We start from the raw sequence: 17369 nt of genomic DNA on the forward strand, positions 1-17369 counted from the left end.
CTTTTTATTATTACTATGAGGGGTTTCCTTAAGTATGATTTTAGCTCAGTTACACTCAACGAGAAACCTAGAATCTGCATTAAGACCCTTCTTAGATCATACAAGCATTCTATAGTCACAAGGTTATAATATGCTGGAAACTAAAGTGTAGCTTAGGTTTTCACTTTTAAATTGCATATAAAATCAGCAACTGGTGTCTTGATTTAAAGGGAGCATCCAGAAAGACGAAAACATTCTTATTGCATAGGTGTTCTGTTCAGCTAATGACACAGGATAAAGATATTAGTGGTGCTAAGGGAACTCCTCAAATCAGGTCCTTATTTTTACTAAGAACATTTGACTTCTACCTTCCAGCATAACATACTTACAGGAATTGTCACTCCAACTGGTTGATGTTCCCAAGAATGGAGTGAACTCTAGAAACTCCTAAGTGTAAAGCAAAACTGGTTGTGGGTAGAGCCTTGTCTTTCTAATTGTTCGTACCACTACCACTAGCATCTCATTTCATATTGTTACTTCACAAGGTCTCTACATCACTCACTCACTCACTGTTTTAGTGTGAAAGTCTGGATATTGTCACAAGAGACAGGTTTGATATGTCTCAGTTGCTCCTCTCTAAGGACTTTGTTGTTGATGGGACCTCATTGACTAAAATGTATATGATGAATTTCTGTTCTTCTACAGCAACTGAAGACGTGCCAGAAAGAGCATTCCAGGCAGAAACAGATGTGTGTGTATCTCATAAAATGTTCATTGTCATTACTTCCTTTCTATCGGGGTCTGAAATTGATTTCTGCTCAACAATTATTCTGGGTTTATTCCTGTACTCCAGTCTTGCCACACAAACTTCTAAGTAACATTGTAAAGATTTCTACAGTCAGCCATGCATTGCTGTCAAAGTCGAAAGTGTAAGGTAACTTTTCTAGTGTTTGTAAGATGCCTGGTATTCAGCTTCCCAGTGATTAGTGGAAACAACTTTCCATTTTTATCGATAATAACTTCCCTATTCACCCTGTGAGTGAACAGCTGACTGTTTCTTCAGCATGCTCTGATCAAGCACATGTGTGCAGGAGTTTGTTAGTTATTGGGAGCTCCAACATTAGGCACATTATGTAGCCACTTGAAGATAATGTTCAGGTCTGGAAGGAAAGCCAGTGTACAATTGGAAGGGTCTCAATCAAAGGCTTTGCCAAACCTATGACAGCCTTGGGTGCAGACTTCTAGACCTTCTTTATAGGGTGGCGATTCATAGGACTCCCCTTGATAGGTCATGGGAGCACTACACAAAGGAAGCAGCTGCTCGAATAGCAGAGTACTTAGGTAGTGCACATGGCAATTTTTTAGGTTAGCCAGTAGTTTTTGAGGTACTTGCATGAACACTCACCTGTCAATGTGCGATAGGGAAGTCGGACTGTGCTCAGTAAGGACACTTCAATTGTCAAACTTCGTCAGTAAATTGTCGAAGTTTCGTAACAAAGTTACCAAATATTCTGTCCTCCAGGAAAGTTCTTGTGCTCAAATCATCTTGGAGCTGAGACCTGGCTGAAATCCTAAGTAGAAAGCTCTGAGATATTCAGCAAGTATATTAGAAAGACAGATTAGATGCTGTAGGAGGGGGAGTGTTCATTGCAGTTAGCAAAAATATTCTCTCTTGAGGTCAAAGTTGAGTGTGACAGTGAAGTTAGCTGGTTGCATATAACAGATCGAGGTGAAACCAAGTTAATTTTTTAATATTTTTTACCAATCACCTGATTCCACTGTGACTATTAAAGAACATCTAGAGTCAATAATGTGTAAATACTCAGATCATGCATTACTGGTTAGAACCAACTTCAGCCTGTCGTGTGTTGACTGGGTCATCTATGGGTTCATTGCAGGGTGAGGGGTACAAATAGTAAGGTTTGCAAAATACTTTGAAAAAGGTTTTCTGAAAATTGACTTGAGCAACCAGGTCAGCAGCTCACACACAATGGATATATGTTAGACGTTGCAGCCACAAACTGGCCAGACCGTATCAACAGTGTCAGTATAGTGGAACTTCAATTTTACGTTCTCCAATTTTACATTTTTCATGATTCTATCTATAAATTTGTAGTCCCTGTAAAAGAGCTCGTGACACCAATGCTAAAAATTCCCTGATTTTTACACTACCTCACATGACATCATCCCATTTTCTTCCTATTGACATTTGATGTGACTGAATAAGTTATAAGTGGCACAAAATACAGATGGTCCACACTGCAGTTTTTGGAAGAGGTAAGGGAATATTTTTGGCTGTTGCGAAGAGGGGAGTCATGAGAGGAAATGCTGATGTAATCCACGACCGGCATTGTCAACACAACTTGCAGTGTCTAGCTTCACCACATAATTATGATATAACTACTGTTAGTTTGTGACAGCAATGGAAAAACAGGGCAGTTGACATGAAGTGTGCCGGACTGAGCCAGCGTGTGACAAAGTGGTCCAGCCTCCATCTTTTCTTGTGCCATCTTTTTGCATGTATTTTCAATGTACTGTATTCAGCAATAATATTGATCATCAGCCTTTTAAATGCAAACATTTAGTGTTGAGGAACATGCTCGATCAGAATCAAGGAAACATGGTCATTTCTGCGTAGTGAGCTTTTACCATGTGACAACTTGTTACGTCACCCAAAACAGCCAGCACAGCTACTAAACCACACTAACATACATAAAATGAGCTTGCCTTCTAGTTTTGTGGAGAGGGGGAGTGACCCTTCAACAATGAGAGTGCAGATATGGGTGAAAGCATTTTGTGATGTGTTAAAAATATACTTTTCATATGGATCATGTGCTATGGCAAAGGTATCACATGGAAATAGAACAAGGATTTTGCGACAGCACGTTTTAAAGACATTTGTGTTCACATGTGACACAGTACACTTGCAACAGCTACCGACACTTCTTTGTATATACTTTGCACCACACGCTGTAGATAGTTAAGATTGGCGCAGTGATGATAGAATACATGAAGCAAAACTGTAAAGCCTGAGCTTTCTTTTAATTTTAAATTTTACACAGTGTACAGAATTTCATTGAGCCAACTTCTTACAAGCTGGTAATGCCATCTGGGGAAGTAAACTCATTTTTTCATTTCTGTTTCTCTCATTGAGAGAAGGAAGCGTGCACGCACACGCACGCACACGTGTTAGAGTTCTATGCTTCTCACCATTACCTCACAGTTTTTGGTTTAATTCACCATGTTCATAAGTTTTTATAAAGAATGTAGCAACCAGTTGTGGAAACATAATTTATTTATCTTCTTGCAAATCGATTTCGACTGATATCAGTCATCATCGGTGCATTTTTCTAACAGATAGATACATGCCATAAGTAGAAGGACTATCCTTGGCAGATTTCTATCGTGAAGTCAGCCAAAAAGGCTAGAAGAGTGTTTTTGCTAGAAAGATAAGCAGTTATTACCATCTCAATTAGACAGTGAACTGACATCACTTACTTCTAGTAAGATGTGCATAAAGAAATGACCGGGTGAAGTTTAAACAATTTGTAAAACATGGTCTGGAGAACTTTGTGGCTAGTAAGTGGATTAAACATGCAAAAGACCCACCAATGTTTGAGAGAATGCCCAAATGACTACAGGGAAAAGTTAGTAGAGAGTCATGCATCTATGAAAAGATATATGTGTGAAGCATATAATTACCAAACTGTTATACTTTAGCAAAAGATGTGGCAGAGAACCTGAGAAATTTGTGGTCCTGCATAAAATCGCTAAGTGGATGTAAGGCATTCATCCAGTCACTCGGCAGCCAGTCTGGCATCACAGTTGAAGCTAGTAAAACAGAGCCAAAGTTTTCAATTTCGCAGTTAATAAATTGTTACCCCAGGAAAATCTTATAAGCATGCCCTCGTTTGTCTCCTGTATGGATGGCATAGTAATAAGCATATCTGGCATAGAGGAACAACTGAAATAATTGAAAACAAATTAAGCCATCAGGTCTGGATGGGATCTGAATTAAGTTTTACAAAGAGTACTCTACAGCATGGCTTGCATATATCCCAAATCTCTTGCCCAGTGCAAAGCTCTGAGCGATTGGGAAAACACACAGGTGACTCTTGTATATAAGAAGGGTAAAAGAATGGACCCACAAAGCCAGAGACCAGTATCCCTAACATCGGTTTGCTGCAGAATCCTTGAATGTATTGAATATAATAAATTTTCTTGAGACAGAGAAGCTCGTGTCCATGAATCAGTATGGTTTTCGAAAGCATCACTTGCGCAGCACTGAGCTTGCCCTTCTCACACATGATTACTGCAAACTAGGGTTGAAGGCCAACAGAGAGATTCCATATTTCTAGATTTTCAGAAAGCATTTGACACAGTGCCTCACTGCAGACTATTGATGGAGATGAGAGCATATGGAATAGGTTCACAGGTAGATGAGTGGCTCGAAAACTTCTTAAGTAATAGAGCCGAGTATTATGTCTTCGACAGTGAGTGTTCACCAGAGACAAGGGGATCATCAACAGAGCCCCAGGGACATGTGGTAGGACCTCTCTTACTTTCTGTATACATAAGTGATCTGATGGACAGTGCGGGCAGCAGTCTGCAGTCATTTATTGTATTGATTTATTTATTTTATTTACGTGTCAAATTCCATAGTACCAAATAGAGGAGCAAAGCTACCTATGTCATGGAACATGTCAGTACATGAAATTACAATATAAAAGAACAGATAAAAATAAAATGTTTATGAGCCCGCAGAAAGTCAATCCATAAGTTTAAGTAAAATCAATCAACAATGCAACAAGAATCAGCGTAATTTTTCAAGAAACTCCTAGACAGAATAGGAGGAGTGACCCATGAGGAAACTCTTCAGTTTAGATTTGAAAGCACGTGGATTACTGTTAAGATTTTTGAATTTGAGCAGTAGCTTGTTGAAAATGGATGCAGCAGTATACTGCACACCTTTCTGCACAAGAGTTAAGGAAGTCTGATCCAAATGCAGGTTTGATTTTTGCAGAGTATTAACTGAGTGAAAGATGCTTATTCTTGGAAATAAGCTAATATTGTTCACAAGAAATGACAGTAAGGAGTATATATATTGACAGGTCAATGTCAAAATATCCAGACACGTGAACAGGGGTCGACAAGAGGTTCATGAACTTACACCACTTATTGCCCGGACCGCCTGTATCTGAACCAAAAATATCCTTTTAGAATGGGAAGGATTAACCCTAAATATAATACCATGCGACATAAGCGAATCAAAATAAGCAAAGTAGACTAATTTTCGTGTTTAACGATGATTCACTTCAGATACCATTCAGATAGTAAAAGTGGCCGCATTAAGCCTTTGAACAAGATCCTGATCGTGGACTTTCAACGACAGTTTACTATCTATCTGAACACTTAGAAATTTGAACTGTTCAGTTTCATTCATTGTATGCCCATTCTGTGAAATTAAAATGTCAGGTTTTATTGAATTGTTTGTTAGAAACTGTTAAAACAAGAGTTTTGCTGTGACTTGGGTCATGAACTGCTCTATTTGAAACTGGGCCAATGTTGCACACAACATCCTTTACTATCAAGCTAGTGTCATCAGCAAACAGAAATAGTTACCCGTAATACTAGAGGGCATATCATTTATACAAATAAGGAACAGGAGCGGCTCCAACACTAATCCGTGGGGCACCTCCATTTGACTGTATCCCGCTCAGACCCCAAACCACTGTCATTCTCAACGTTGTGAATAATGACCTTTTGCTGTCTGTTGCTAATGTAAGAGGTGAACCAATTGTGAGCTACTCCCCGTATTCCATAATGGTCCAACTTCAGGAGCAATATTTTGTGATCAACACAATCAAACACCTTACGTAAATCAAAAAAATATGCCTAGCATTCGAAACCTTTTGTTTAACCCATGCAGTACTTCACAGACAAAAGAGAATATAGCATTTTCAGTAGTTTAACGACATCTAAAGACGAACTAATTTGATAGCAAATTGTGTGATAAAAAATGATCAATCGTCCGTACATACACAGCCTTTTCAATAACTTTAGCAAACACTGATTGCATAGAAATTGGTCTAAAATTGTGTACATTATCCTTTTCTCCCTTTTTATAAAGTGGCTTTACTACTGAGTACTTTAATCATTCAGGAAACTGACAATTCCCAAAGGAAAAATTACAAATGTGGATAAATTCAGGGCTAACATGTGCAGCACAGTACTTTAATATTCTGCTAGGCACTCCTCCATATCCATGAGGGTCCATAATCTCCCCCTTGTCTGTATCACAGAGGAGTATTGCAGACATAAATCTCAGAAAGGCATTTGCCAAGAAAGTTATATGATTCCCTGTAGAAACTAAATTTTTATTCAGTTCACCAGCAATGCTCAGAAAATGATAGTTAAATACTCTACATATGTCTGATTTATCAGTAACAGGAATATTTTTACTGAGAAACTGACTTTATATCGTCGACCTTGTGCTGCTGACCACACACTTCCTTCGCAACTTACCATATGGTTTTAATTTTATTTTGTGAATTAGCTATTCTATTTGCTTACCACATATTCTTTACCTTCTTAATAACATTTTTAAGCACCTTACAATACTGTTTGTAATGGGCTACTGTAGCTTGAATGTGACTACTTCTAACATTTTGATATAATTCCCACTTTGTTCTACATGATATCCTTATCCCACTAGTCAGCCACCCGGGCTGCCTATTGCTGCTAGTACCCTGATTAGAACGTTCTAATGGAAAGCAACTCTCAAAGAGTGTGAGAAATGTGTTAAGGAAAGCATTATATTTATCATTTATGTTATCGGCACTATAAACATTCTGCCACTCTTGTTCCTTGACAAGATATAAAAAAACTCTCTGTTGCTGTTGGATTAACTTTCCTATATAGTTTTGGAATTATATGTGACATTTGTTTGAGTACAAAAGCCTTTTAGTGTTAAAATTTGTGCATCATGGTCTGAAAGGCCATTCACCCTTCTACTAACAGAATGCCCCTGTAGTAATGAAGAGTGAATAAAAATATTGTCTATGGCTGTGCTACTGTTTCCCTGCACCTTAGTTGGAAAAAACACAGTCTGCCTCAGATCATATGAATTTAGGAGGTCTACCAACATCCCTTTTTGTGCACCATCATATACTAAATTTATATTGAAGTCACTACATATAACTAATTTCTGGTATTTTCTACAAAGTGAATCAAGAATCCTCACTAGCTTGAGCAGAAATGCTCTGAAGGCAGAGTCAGGGAGTTACAAACAACAACAATTAGAAGTTTACTTCTACTAAATTCAACTGCCCCTTCACAACATTCAAATATCTATTCAATCCAGTGCTGTGACATGTCTGTGGACTCAGATGGAATACTGTTTTTTACATACATAGCCAATCCCCCGCCCTGCAAGGAACTCCTTGGAAAACAGCCACGTAATCTGTATCCTGGTAAAGGAAGCCTCTGAATTGTCAAATTATTTAAGTGGTGCTCCGATATACCAATAATTTCAGAGTCAACATCTATAAGCAGTTCACTAACTTTATCTCTAATACCACTTATATTTTGATGAAATATGCTAATTCCTTCTCTGCTTGGAAACATGACATCCTCTGAAGGTGAGCCTTTAGTTAGAGGTACTTCCTTTAAGCAGGCATACCTATCAGCTGACTTCAATCTAAAAAAGGTGCAGCTCTAACACCAACTACTACAGGAATTTTTCCTTGATTGGTCCCACCATGACCCACTACACTGTCACCTGTCACCTGTAAGCTTCACCAGCCTCCCCTTCCCATACCTATTGAGGTGAAACCCGATCTACTGATAGACCCAACTGGCACCACTGAAATGTGACCCATGCCCTCTGCCATCAGTGCCCCCTCCAGACTCATGTTAATGCACCTAACAGTCACATTAAGATGAGGCCGATCATGATGCTGAAACAGTTGCATGAAATGCACATTAGTGCCACCAGTTTGAGTAGCTATCTTTACCAGGTCAACACCTAAATCATATTTCCCGTCCCTATCAAGACTGTTCCCTGCTCCACCCACTATCACTACCTGATCCTCCTTCGTAAAATTCCTACATAACTCCCCAATGCTGTCAGTCACCTAAGTCAACCCTGTACTAGGCTTCACAATGCTTGTGAACTGGTACTCACTCTCCAACACTTCCTGCAACTGCTGGCACACACCTCTACCATGCAAATTACCTAGTAGCAGAACCTTCTTCTTTCTGTTAGACTTTGCAACTGACCTAGGCCTCCTAACTTCTGAGGACTGCTGCATATTCCCTACATCTAAATCTACAAGAGGCTCCTCTCCACCCATCTCTGACAGTTGGTCAAATGTATTGCATATACACAAAGTATAACTGCCTGAATACCTCTTCCTCTTAGCTGCCTTCTTGCCAACTGCCAGTTCCCATTCCCCACCACCCTTCACCTTTCTCAACCTATCTAGTTCCTCCTTTGCGCATTGTAACTGCACCTGAAGGGCACAGATCTTACACTCCTGCTCCTCTATCAACTTATTTCTACTACAGATTCTGCATTCCCAGGAGAGGATCTCGCTAGAATGCCCACTGGCTTCCCCACTGCATTCCCCCCAATGAAAATACTTCGAACAAATCCCACACCGTAACGCATTACTCACAAACCTACGACAGAGCTCACACTTCTCGCTCATGGTAAAATTTTACAGTTACTGAAAATAACTATATGTGTATGTTACCTAAGTTCAATTACTCCAGTTGAACTATTTATAGAACTAACAATAGCGGTCTTGAAATTATATGTCTGCTAAGAAAGCAACTACTTGTATTAATACTACTACACAACAGATAATACCAATACCAACAAAATTTCACAAAAGTATTAGCTAAAACCAAAAATTCAAGTGGCCACTGGAACACTAAATGAAATTAAAACACTGAATGAAAATTTTACTGAAATATTTCACTAGCAGCAATTAGAAATGTTAACTGAACACTAAAGCATGAAATTTACTAAACTACTTGAATACACAGAAAACTCTAAAAAAAAACATAGCGAGAAAATGTTTCCAAAAGTTTATTAAATCGTTATTTCGCCACAAACAACATGAAACACCACTGAAAACTATTAAATTTGATAACTGGACAACAGTGCATAAATAACTTTGTCAGTACTTAGCTTTATAACCACTACAGCTGAAACTGCACACTGCAAAATGTAAACACACTACTGAGATGTGAGGCTTGGACAAACGACATAAGCACTCTCACAAATAACAGATCACTCGCGTCAAGAACATAGGAAGAAAGACCGAGATTAATGAAAATCCACTAATTAGTTCTTTTACAGCAAATATTAACTTTAAAATAAATAACTGAAGACTAAAACTTTATGAAATACTGATGAGCAATTTCATCAGCAGTCCAGCACACGTGATGTCACACCAAAGAGTGACTCTGGCTCTGTTTACAAAACGTGGTGTATGGAAAGGTGTCAAACTTGAGTGACTGTAGGAGGGTAAAAGATGCCTTAGATGAAATTTCTAGTTGGTGGAAACTAGCTCTAAATGTAGAAAAATGTAAGTTAATGTGGATGAGTAGGAAAACAAACCCTTGATGTTAAGATACAGCATTAATAGTTCCCTGCTTGACACAGTTCCGTTGTGTAAATATCTGGGCAGAAGGGTTGCAGAGCAACATGAAATGGAATGAGCAAGTGATTATTGTGGTAGGGTAGGCAAATGGCCAGCTTCAGTTTATTGGAAGAATTTTGGGAAAGTGTGGTTTATGTGTAAAAGAGACAGCATTAGGACACTAGTGCAACCTATTCTTAAATACTGCTAGTGTGTTTGGGGCCCACATCAGGTCAAATTAAAGGAAGACATTGAAGCATTTCAGAGGTGGGCTGCTAGATTTGTTAAAAGTAGGTTCGAACAACAGAAAAGTAAAGAAGTATTACGGAGATGTTTAGGAAACTCAAATGGAAATCCCTGGAGGGCAGACACTCTTTTCAAGAAACACTGTATTGAAAGCTTGGAGAACTGGTATTTGAAGCTGACTGCAGTACGATTCTATTGCACCCAACATACGCCTCACATAAGGATCACAAAGGTAATACAGGAAAAATTAGGGCTCTCATAGAGGGATACAGACAGTCATTTTCCCCCTTGCTCTATTTATGAGTGGAACAGGAAAGGAAATTACTGGTAGTGGGACACACCTTATGGTGGCTTATGGAGTATGTATGCAGATGCAGGTATAGAACAGTGTTGCCAGTTTTTATTTATGCCCTTTAACCATTCTCACATATTTCTCCCTAACTGAGCGCATTTTCAATGGAAGTAAGAAGTCAAAAGACACCAGTTTCATTCAGACTGTTAATGTTTCCGGTTTCATATCCTAGTATTGGTTGTGGTGCAAGTTCTCCCTCATTATACTAAACTTCCACAACTGTTTCTCAGTATAACTGTGAATCGCTAGAAAGTGATGTAGGTGACCTACAATACAACTGGTCATTCCTTTCCACTTGACCGAGTGAGGTGGTGCAGTGGTTAGCACACTAGACTCGCATTTGGGAGGACAACGGTTCAATCCCGCATCTGGTCATCCTGATTTAGGTTTTCCGTGATTTCCCTAAATCGCCTCAGGCAAATGCCAGGATGGTTCTTTTGAAAGGGGACGGCTAACTTCCTTCCCCATCCTTCCCTATCCAGTGAGACCGATGACCTTGCAGTTTGGTCTCTTCCCCTCAAATCAATCCAACCCTTCCCACTTGAGACTGCAAAAATTTACCCTACCCTGGATCAGCTTAGTGAATCAACACTTAGAATGCCTTCCTACGTGTTCTGTGGCTTGCTCTTGCTGATGTAGTTGCTTGAAACAGTTCTTGTAGCACATTGGATTCATACAGAGGTGTAAACAGCCAGCCCTGTGGCTATAAATGGAAATGCATGTGGTTGATCTGTGTTAAATAAATTCTTGGATCCCATTATATAAACTTAAATACGGAAAAATGGAGGACATTGGCTGTACAGAGAACAGGTATTGATTGTATCCTAATGCCAACTGAAGAGATTGACATGCAACAGAAATCTTTAACTATTGAGAATGAATAATTTGCAAGCTGTTTGCAGAATAATAATCATACATACATTTCCTGATACAAATAATTTACTACATATTGGGACTGTAGTAGCAAAGCTTCAGTGACACGTAGACTCTCCCTAACGTGTAGTATGCCAGAAGTGGACACTAACAATATTTGATAAAGAAATTTTTTAGTTTTGTGCCTAATTATTTGTGGACCCCGTCATTCAGACTTGTAAATTTTGACCCACCCTCATGGCTTACTCGTAGTTCCTGACACTACTGGCATATTTCAGTACCATATGGTGTGGCCAGATTTGGTACCTGTGTTTTGAAGATGGGGGCTGCTTCTTAGCTGTAGCTGTAGCATTTCACATTGCTTCTCCAGAAAGAGATTTATTCCTGTTAACTGTAGTGGCCCAATATAATGTTAAAATCAGCAAATAAAATGTTGTCCAAAATAAGAGGAACGTTACAGTGACAAGTTAATGTTCTCCTAATTTTCCACATCCTCATGTTCTTTGATTGCACTGATCTAGTCAGATCTTTTATGCACGCATTACTTCAATCCTGAACATCAGCAGGATTTGTCACGCTTTCTCTTTCAATAAATTTTTTCCTATAGCGATGTTTGTTCTCATTCCTTGGAACTATATTTTTAGGATGATTGCACATCTTCAGAGAAGTGTAATTATTTTTCAGTGTAAAATATGTAGTAGACAATATCAAACCATTTTTCTTTGCTATGCTGGGAGTTTAATTTTGTGAATAATCCTTGAGCTTCTGTTGAACAGTAAGTTTTCTTCGTTTATTAATGATAATCAGGATTTCGCAGTTCAGCACTTCGATAGACAACTGTAGGTGGAAATGTTTGCTTTTTAACGTCAAAATATTTTCTATGGCTGTCAAGATTTTGTTTACAATGTCTTGTGCACAACACATTTCTGAAAATACTTCTCTTTTTCAAGCGATTTTATTTTTTGTTTGTTACATTATGTTGTGGTTTGTTAAAAGTGATGTCTGCTGTGTGTGAGCTGTTGCATTATTCTGGAAACTATATTGTGGTGCACATACATGAAAATTTATGATTACAATGCATCATATCTTTCAGCTTCTGATTTGTTTGAATGAACTTTTACTTCACAGTACCTGTGTAGAACTATTTCTTTTACAGTGAAAGTTCCAGAATAATGCATTGTTTTGTTTCCCACACAGAAAGTGTCATATTTACTTGATTTCCTGAGTGTGTCATGTGCAAGATAAATCAAATAAAAATCGTGTCTCACTGCACCAGTTCTTTTTTTCCAAAATACAATGGTTCTAAGGGAACTCCATAGTCATCCTTTGTTTCACTAGGAACCATCTGGAAATGGTTCGTTAAATAAACCAAAATTGGCACTAACCAGAGACTTGTACTTCTGACCCTGACAGTTAATAAATATTGTGTTGAAACCGTTTGATCTTTTTTTAAAAAGAATATTTTTACTTTAGTCCATAGACGAGATATATAACATATGATGACATTACGTTGAAACCTACATCTCATTCAGCAGAATTATGGGTATTGGTTGCAGTCAGATTGATGAGCAAAGGTTAATTTTTATTTGTTGTAGTGTCTCCAGCGAAGGTTTTTTGTTATAAAGGTGAAGTATTGTGCTGTGTTTGATTGCACAGAAAAAACGTTTTTTTATTAATGTATAAATATTGCGAGTGACAGGATGCAGAGCATTTTAAGATCTGTAGATAGGACAGGAAACTTTACTACATTTGTTCTCTAACCCCCTCACCCCCCTGCAGTACATTTGTATTGTTGCATAATCAGTTTACAGTAAACGCGTCTTTCTCTGTAATAGTAAAGTGCAATCTGTTTCCTGGGGCTTCTTTGTGTGAGCAACACTGAGCAGCAGAACATCTAAAAACAAGAGGATTTCTTGAATCAAATTACGGTTAAAGATAAATTAAGGAAAAACAATATTTATGAAGTTGTAAGTTTCTTGAATGCACCACTCCCCATTCTTACACTGTCTGCATGTAACTTTTGCACGTGTTAGACATTAATATGTAGTCAGTCAGCTTCTTGCCCATGGATTTTTCATTAACATTATAAAGTTTTCACTCAAAAATTTGTTCATTGTGATTATAAATGAGTCAGAGTAAGTCCTGTACTTTGGAAATGAGTGGCAGAAGCAGTTTCAGAAATCTCGCATTACTCTTACTGTCCTGGGCATTGCCCCAGTGAAGGTGGGTTGTTATTGCCTTTGTCCAATCTATTATGAAATGCTGGTTGTGTTTCTTTGTCATCTGGATAACTATGAGGAGTACTTGTGCAGTGTAGTAATATATAAATGTTGTTTTGTGTAGACTGGAGGAAAAAACCAAGTGCAGGCATGTAGCCTACATGTCTCAAATAGCACCAAAGGTGTCTCCAAGCTAACATCAACCACACACGCCAATAAAAGAGGACAGTCACTAGTTCTTGAAACTGGAAGTTCCTTTATCTGTCCAAGGGGAGTGGGGGGGGGGGGGGGGGGCTTTAAACTTTATTAGAGTATTGTAAACTGTGACTGAGTAATTTATATAAATTTCCAAATGCTTCTCATCAGGATAAATAATAGTGTAGTGTGTTCCTTGTGTGGATGGGATAGTATTAAGTGATATCTGTTGCTGTAAAAGAATTTATAGTTGTGTTTGATGTCTGTTTATGTATACAATGGTAAGCCTCTGCTATTGTCAAAGGAGTTTACATGGGAAGTTAATCATGTGTATGTGTTCTCTCTCTTACAGATGGATGTGATTGTGGCAGATTTAGATGGAGGTTCTATTTTGGTACCTGATGGTGTTTCATTGCCATTGTTACCAGAGCCACTACTGAGTCAGACAACTGAAGCACTGGGACTCATTTTGCAGCCAGAACTATCAGCAGCTGACCTTGCCTTCCCACCACCCTCCCCCCGTACTCCTGCCCCTCCAGCATTGCTTGACAAACAACTCCGTGCCGTGTTCATGCGTACTTTTGCGGCATTACTACAAGGTTATCGTAGCTGCCTCACCATCATACGCATTCATCCGAAACCTGTTATAACATTTCATAAGGTAAATGAAGTAGAAATCTTCTGCATTAATGTTATATTAGGATGACTTTAGTATACTAATGTAGATATTTTGGCGATATTAGAAGTTCAAGAACCTGCCAGTCGCTTCAGATTCATAGAGTTGTCAAACAATGAAAAATTGTATTTTAAAAACTAGCTGTTACCCCCCAACTGTGCTCGCTCATCAGTAGTTTTGTTGATGAATGATGGTGAGGAAGTGAGTTACTGTATGTGCAATAACAAAAGCTGCCCTCGTGTGTGTGCCCGTTTGGGTAAGCATAGCTCGTGATGTGTGGCCTGCTCTCCCACCTCCCGAGGTGTCCCAGTGTAAGATGGACGTGTGTAGCATTGCTACTGTGCAGTGCATACAGAGGGGCATGGGCAGTAACATGCACCTAAGCATTGTGCGATTGAAGTATCCTCGTACACTAGATATGTGCCCACTGCTTCACTCAGGTAGACTGTGGCCTCCACAGATTTTTGTTTTTGTTTTTCTTTGATGGAATTTGTATGTAGTTATGCCTACTGCTCACGTGTAAATCTACGCACTATAAAAGAGTTAGTGACCCTTTACGTAGCTGCCAGTCTTAGCATAATTAAAGTGTTTGAACAGCTTTAATTTAATTTAATATAGCAAGTTAAAAAAGGAAAGAGAGAAATCAGATGAGTTGTTCTGTAGTTATTAGTGCCACTCTTACACCCAGTACTGAATTATATCATCTTAAATGTATATTCTCGTACATTCTTTCATCAGTAATGATAAGTTTGCATAGCAATTACAACAAAAATAATTTTATAAACATATATTAGGTGTACTGAAAAATGACTGTATTAAATCTCCTTCACTTTTTCTATGCAGTTCTGGCAAAGCCAGTTCGTCATGGTGATGGTTAAATAGCTTTCTTTGGTTTAGTTCACAAATTGCAACACCTAAACTTTTCACACTATTTTAGGCCATAGAGGCATGGTCTTTTCCGAATGTACAATGTCTGATCAAAAAATTCTGGAACTTTATGTCCAAAAAATTTTCTACCATTAGTTTTTATGGTGCATGGTCTCCTTCGAAATACTCCCCTCCAAAATTTATACACTAGTCCCAATGCCATTTCCACTTCTGGAAGCAGTCTTGGTATGCTTTGTGCTGGATCACACGAAGTGCTGCCTGTGAATATTCTTTTATCTCATCTATTGTTGTAAATCTTTGTCCTTTGAACGAAGTTTCCAATTTTGGAAATGAAAGACAAGTCTACAGGAGCCTGCAGATGGAGGATGAGGCAGCCTAGTGATTTAGTTTTTTGTGTATTAGTCACTCACCAACAAGGATGAATGTGTGGTTGCATTATCATGATGCAAGAGCCACATTTCAGGCTGTTTCCTTCTCATATTTTCTCTCAGGCATCACAACACGTCCTGATAGTACCATCGATTAACAGTATGTCCCTGTGGCATGAATGTATGATGAACTAATTCCTCCAAGTCAAAGAAAAGTATGAGCAGGGCTTTGACATTTCACCTGTCCTGATGAACTTTTTTTGTTTTTGAAGAACCTTTCCTGACCCATTGTGAAGACTGAACCTTGGTCTCGATATCATAACCTTAGACCCACGTCTCATCACCAGTTATGATTCTCTTAAGAAACATCTCGTTCTCATTTGTGCAATCCAAAAGCTCTTCACAGATTGTGAGGTGAAGGTCTTTCTGGTCTTGACTCGTGAACTGTGGGATGAACTTGGCTGCAACTCATGAACACATGAAAATTCGTCTAGTAGTTTTGGAGAACTTGTTCAGACAAGCAGACAGGCAGGCATGACAGTTTTACAGATATATTTTTAGTTTAGGTAAGTAAAAACTTAATATATGTAGATAATTTCAAAGTAATGGAGCCCACTCTCCGAATAGCTGGAGTATGGAGTTGTTGACAGGCGCACAAAGGGAAAAGGAAACTACCTTTAGGAATGGATCATTTCTGGAGCTAGAGTACATGAGTACATGTGTATCCCCCTCCCCCACCCTCTCTTCTCTCTCTCTCTCTCTCTCTCTCTCTCTCTCTCTCTCTCTCTACCCACTTCACCCAACACAATCTCCACCCCCACTAGTCAGACTGCAGTCCCTTTATTGTGTGTCTAGCCAGCACCATGTAGGTGTGAAGGTGCAGGTGCATGTCTATTTTAGCTCGAAAAAGGATTTCTTCCAAAAGTAAGTTTTCCTTCTCTTTTGTTTGTACCTGTCAATGACACCGCACTTCCACAATTCGTTAAGTGGTCTCCTTTACTTTTATATCCAGCCAGAACTTTCCTATTTTGTTGTAAGATATGTATATATCTTCTGTGAAAGCACATGCCCATACCCATGTAAGTGTTTGCTGCTTAATATATTTTGAAAGCAGCTAATTTAGTATTCCCTTTGACACTGGTGACTAATTATAGAAGTAAATAAAATTTGGAAAGTTCATTCTCCTACTGCTCTTTACCATAAATTTTAGTATGGTGGTACCTACGAGGGTCATTTTTGAAGCGCATCGCATCCACGTGTCCTGTCATATGACGGTCTGTTCACTGTCGTCCAGGCTTGGCCAGGCTCCCACTAAGCTGCCATTATGTTCAACTTTTCTGCTGGTGTTGATTGTATGGTTGTATTGCTTTGTTTTGTTACTCGGTTCTTAAATGCAAAACAAGTTCGTCCTGCTGAAATTCACTGGCAGCTTGTTGAAGTTTGTGGTGCAGGTTTAATGAATGATGAAAATGTGCATAAATGGTGTAGGCTGTTTAATGAAAGAAGGACAAATGTTCATGATGAAGAATGTTCTGGGCAGCCTAGTGTCATGAATGAAGACCTGACACACAAAAGTTGAGGAGGCAGTTCGCCAAGACAGGTGCTTCACTATTGATGATCTGTATCAGAAATTTCCGCAAGTTTCGAGATCAGTAGTTTTTCACATTGTTACTGACGAACTTCACAACAAAAAAATTGTGCAAGACAGTTGCCAAATATGTTGACAGAAGGACATAAAACTAAGCGAATGGCACCTTCTTTTTGGAACACTATCACAAGGATGGTGACAAGTTCTTGAGTCACATTGTGACCATGTGAAATGTGGATTGTGGGCTACTCTTCAGAGAATAAACATCAATCCAGTGAGTGGCATCATTCAAACTCCCCGACGAAACCACAAAAATTCAAACAAGACCTTCAACA

The 17369-nt window shown here is 38.8% G+C and overlaps 1 protein-coding gene across 1 annotated transcript in view; it reads left to right on the forward strand.

Annotated features, from left to right (window-relative positions):
- The window catches only part of LOC126198531 (myotubularin-related protein 13), a 219927-nt gene that overhangs the window by 52709 nt on the left and 149849 nt on the right, over positions 1–17369 (forward strand). The window contains exon 7 of the mRNA XM_049934926.1: positions 13867–14175. Coding sequence (XP_049790883.1) covers positions 13867–14175 — 309 coding nt within the window. The remainder of the gene's footprint in view (positions 1–13866; positions 14176–17369) is intronic.

This window comes from Schistocerca nitens, chromosome 8 (assembly GCF_023898315.1).
Source record: "Schistocerca nitens isolate TAMUIC-IGC-003100 chromosome 8, iqSchNite1.1, whole genome shotgun sequence".
Taxonomy (NCBI): domain Eukaryota; kingdom Metazoa; phylum Arthropoda; class Insecta; order Orthoptera; family Acrididae; genus Schistocerca; species Schistocerca nitens.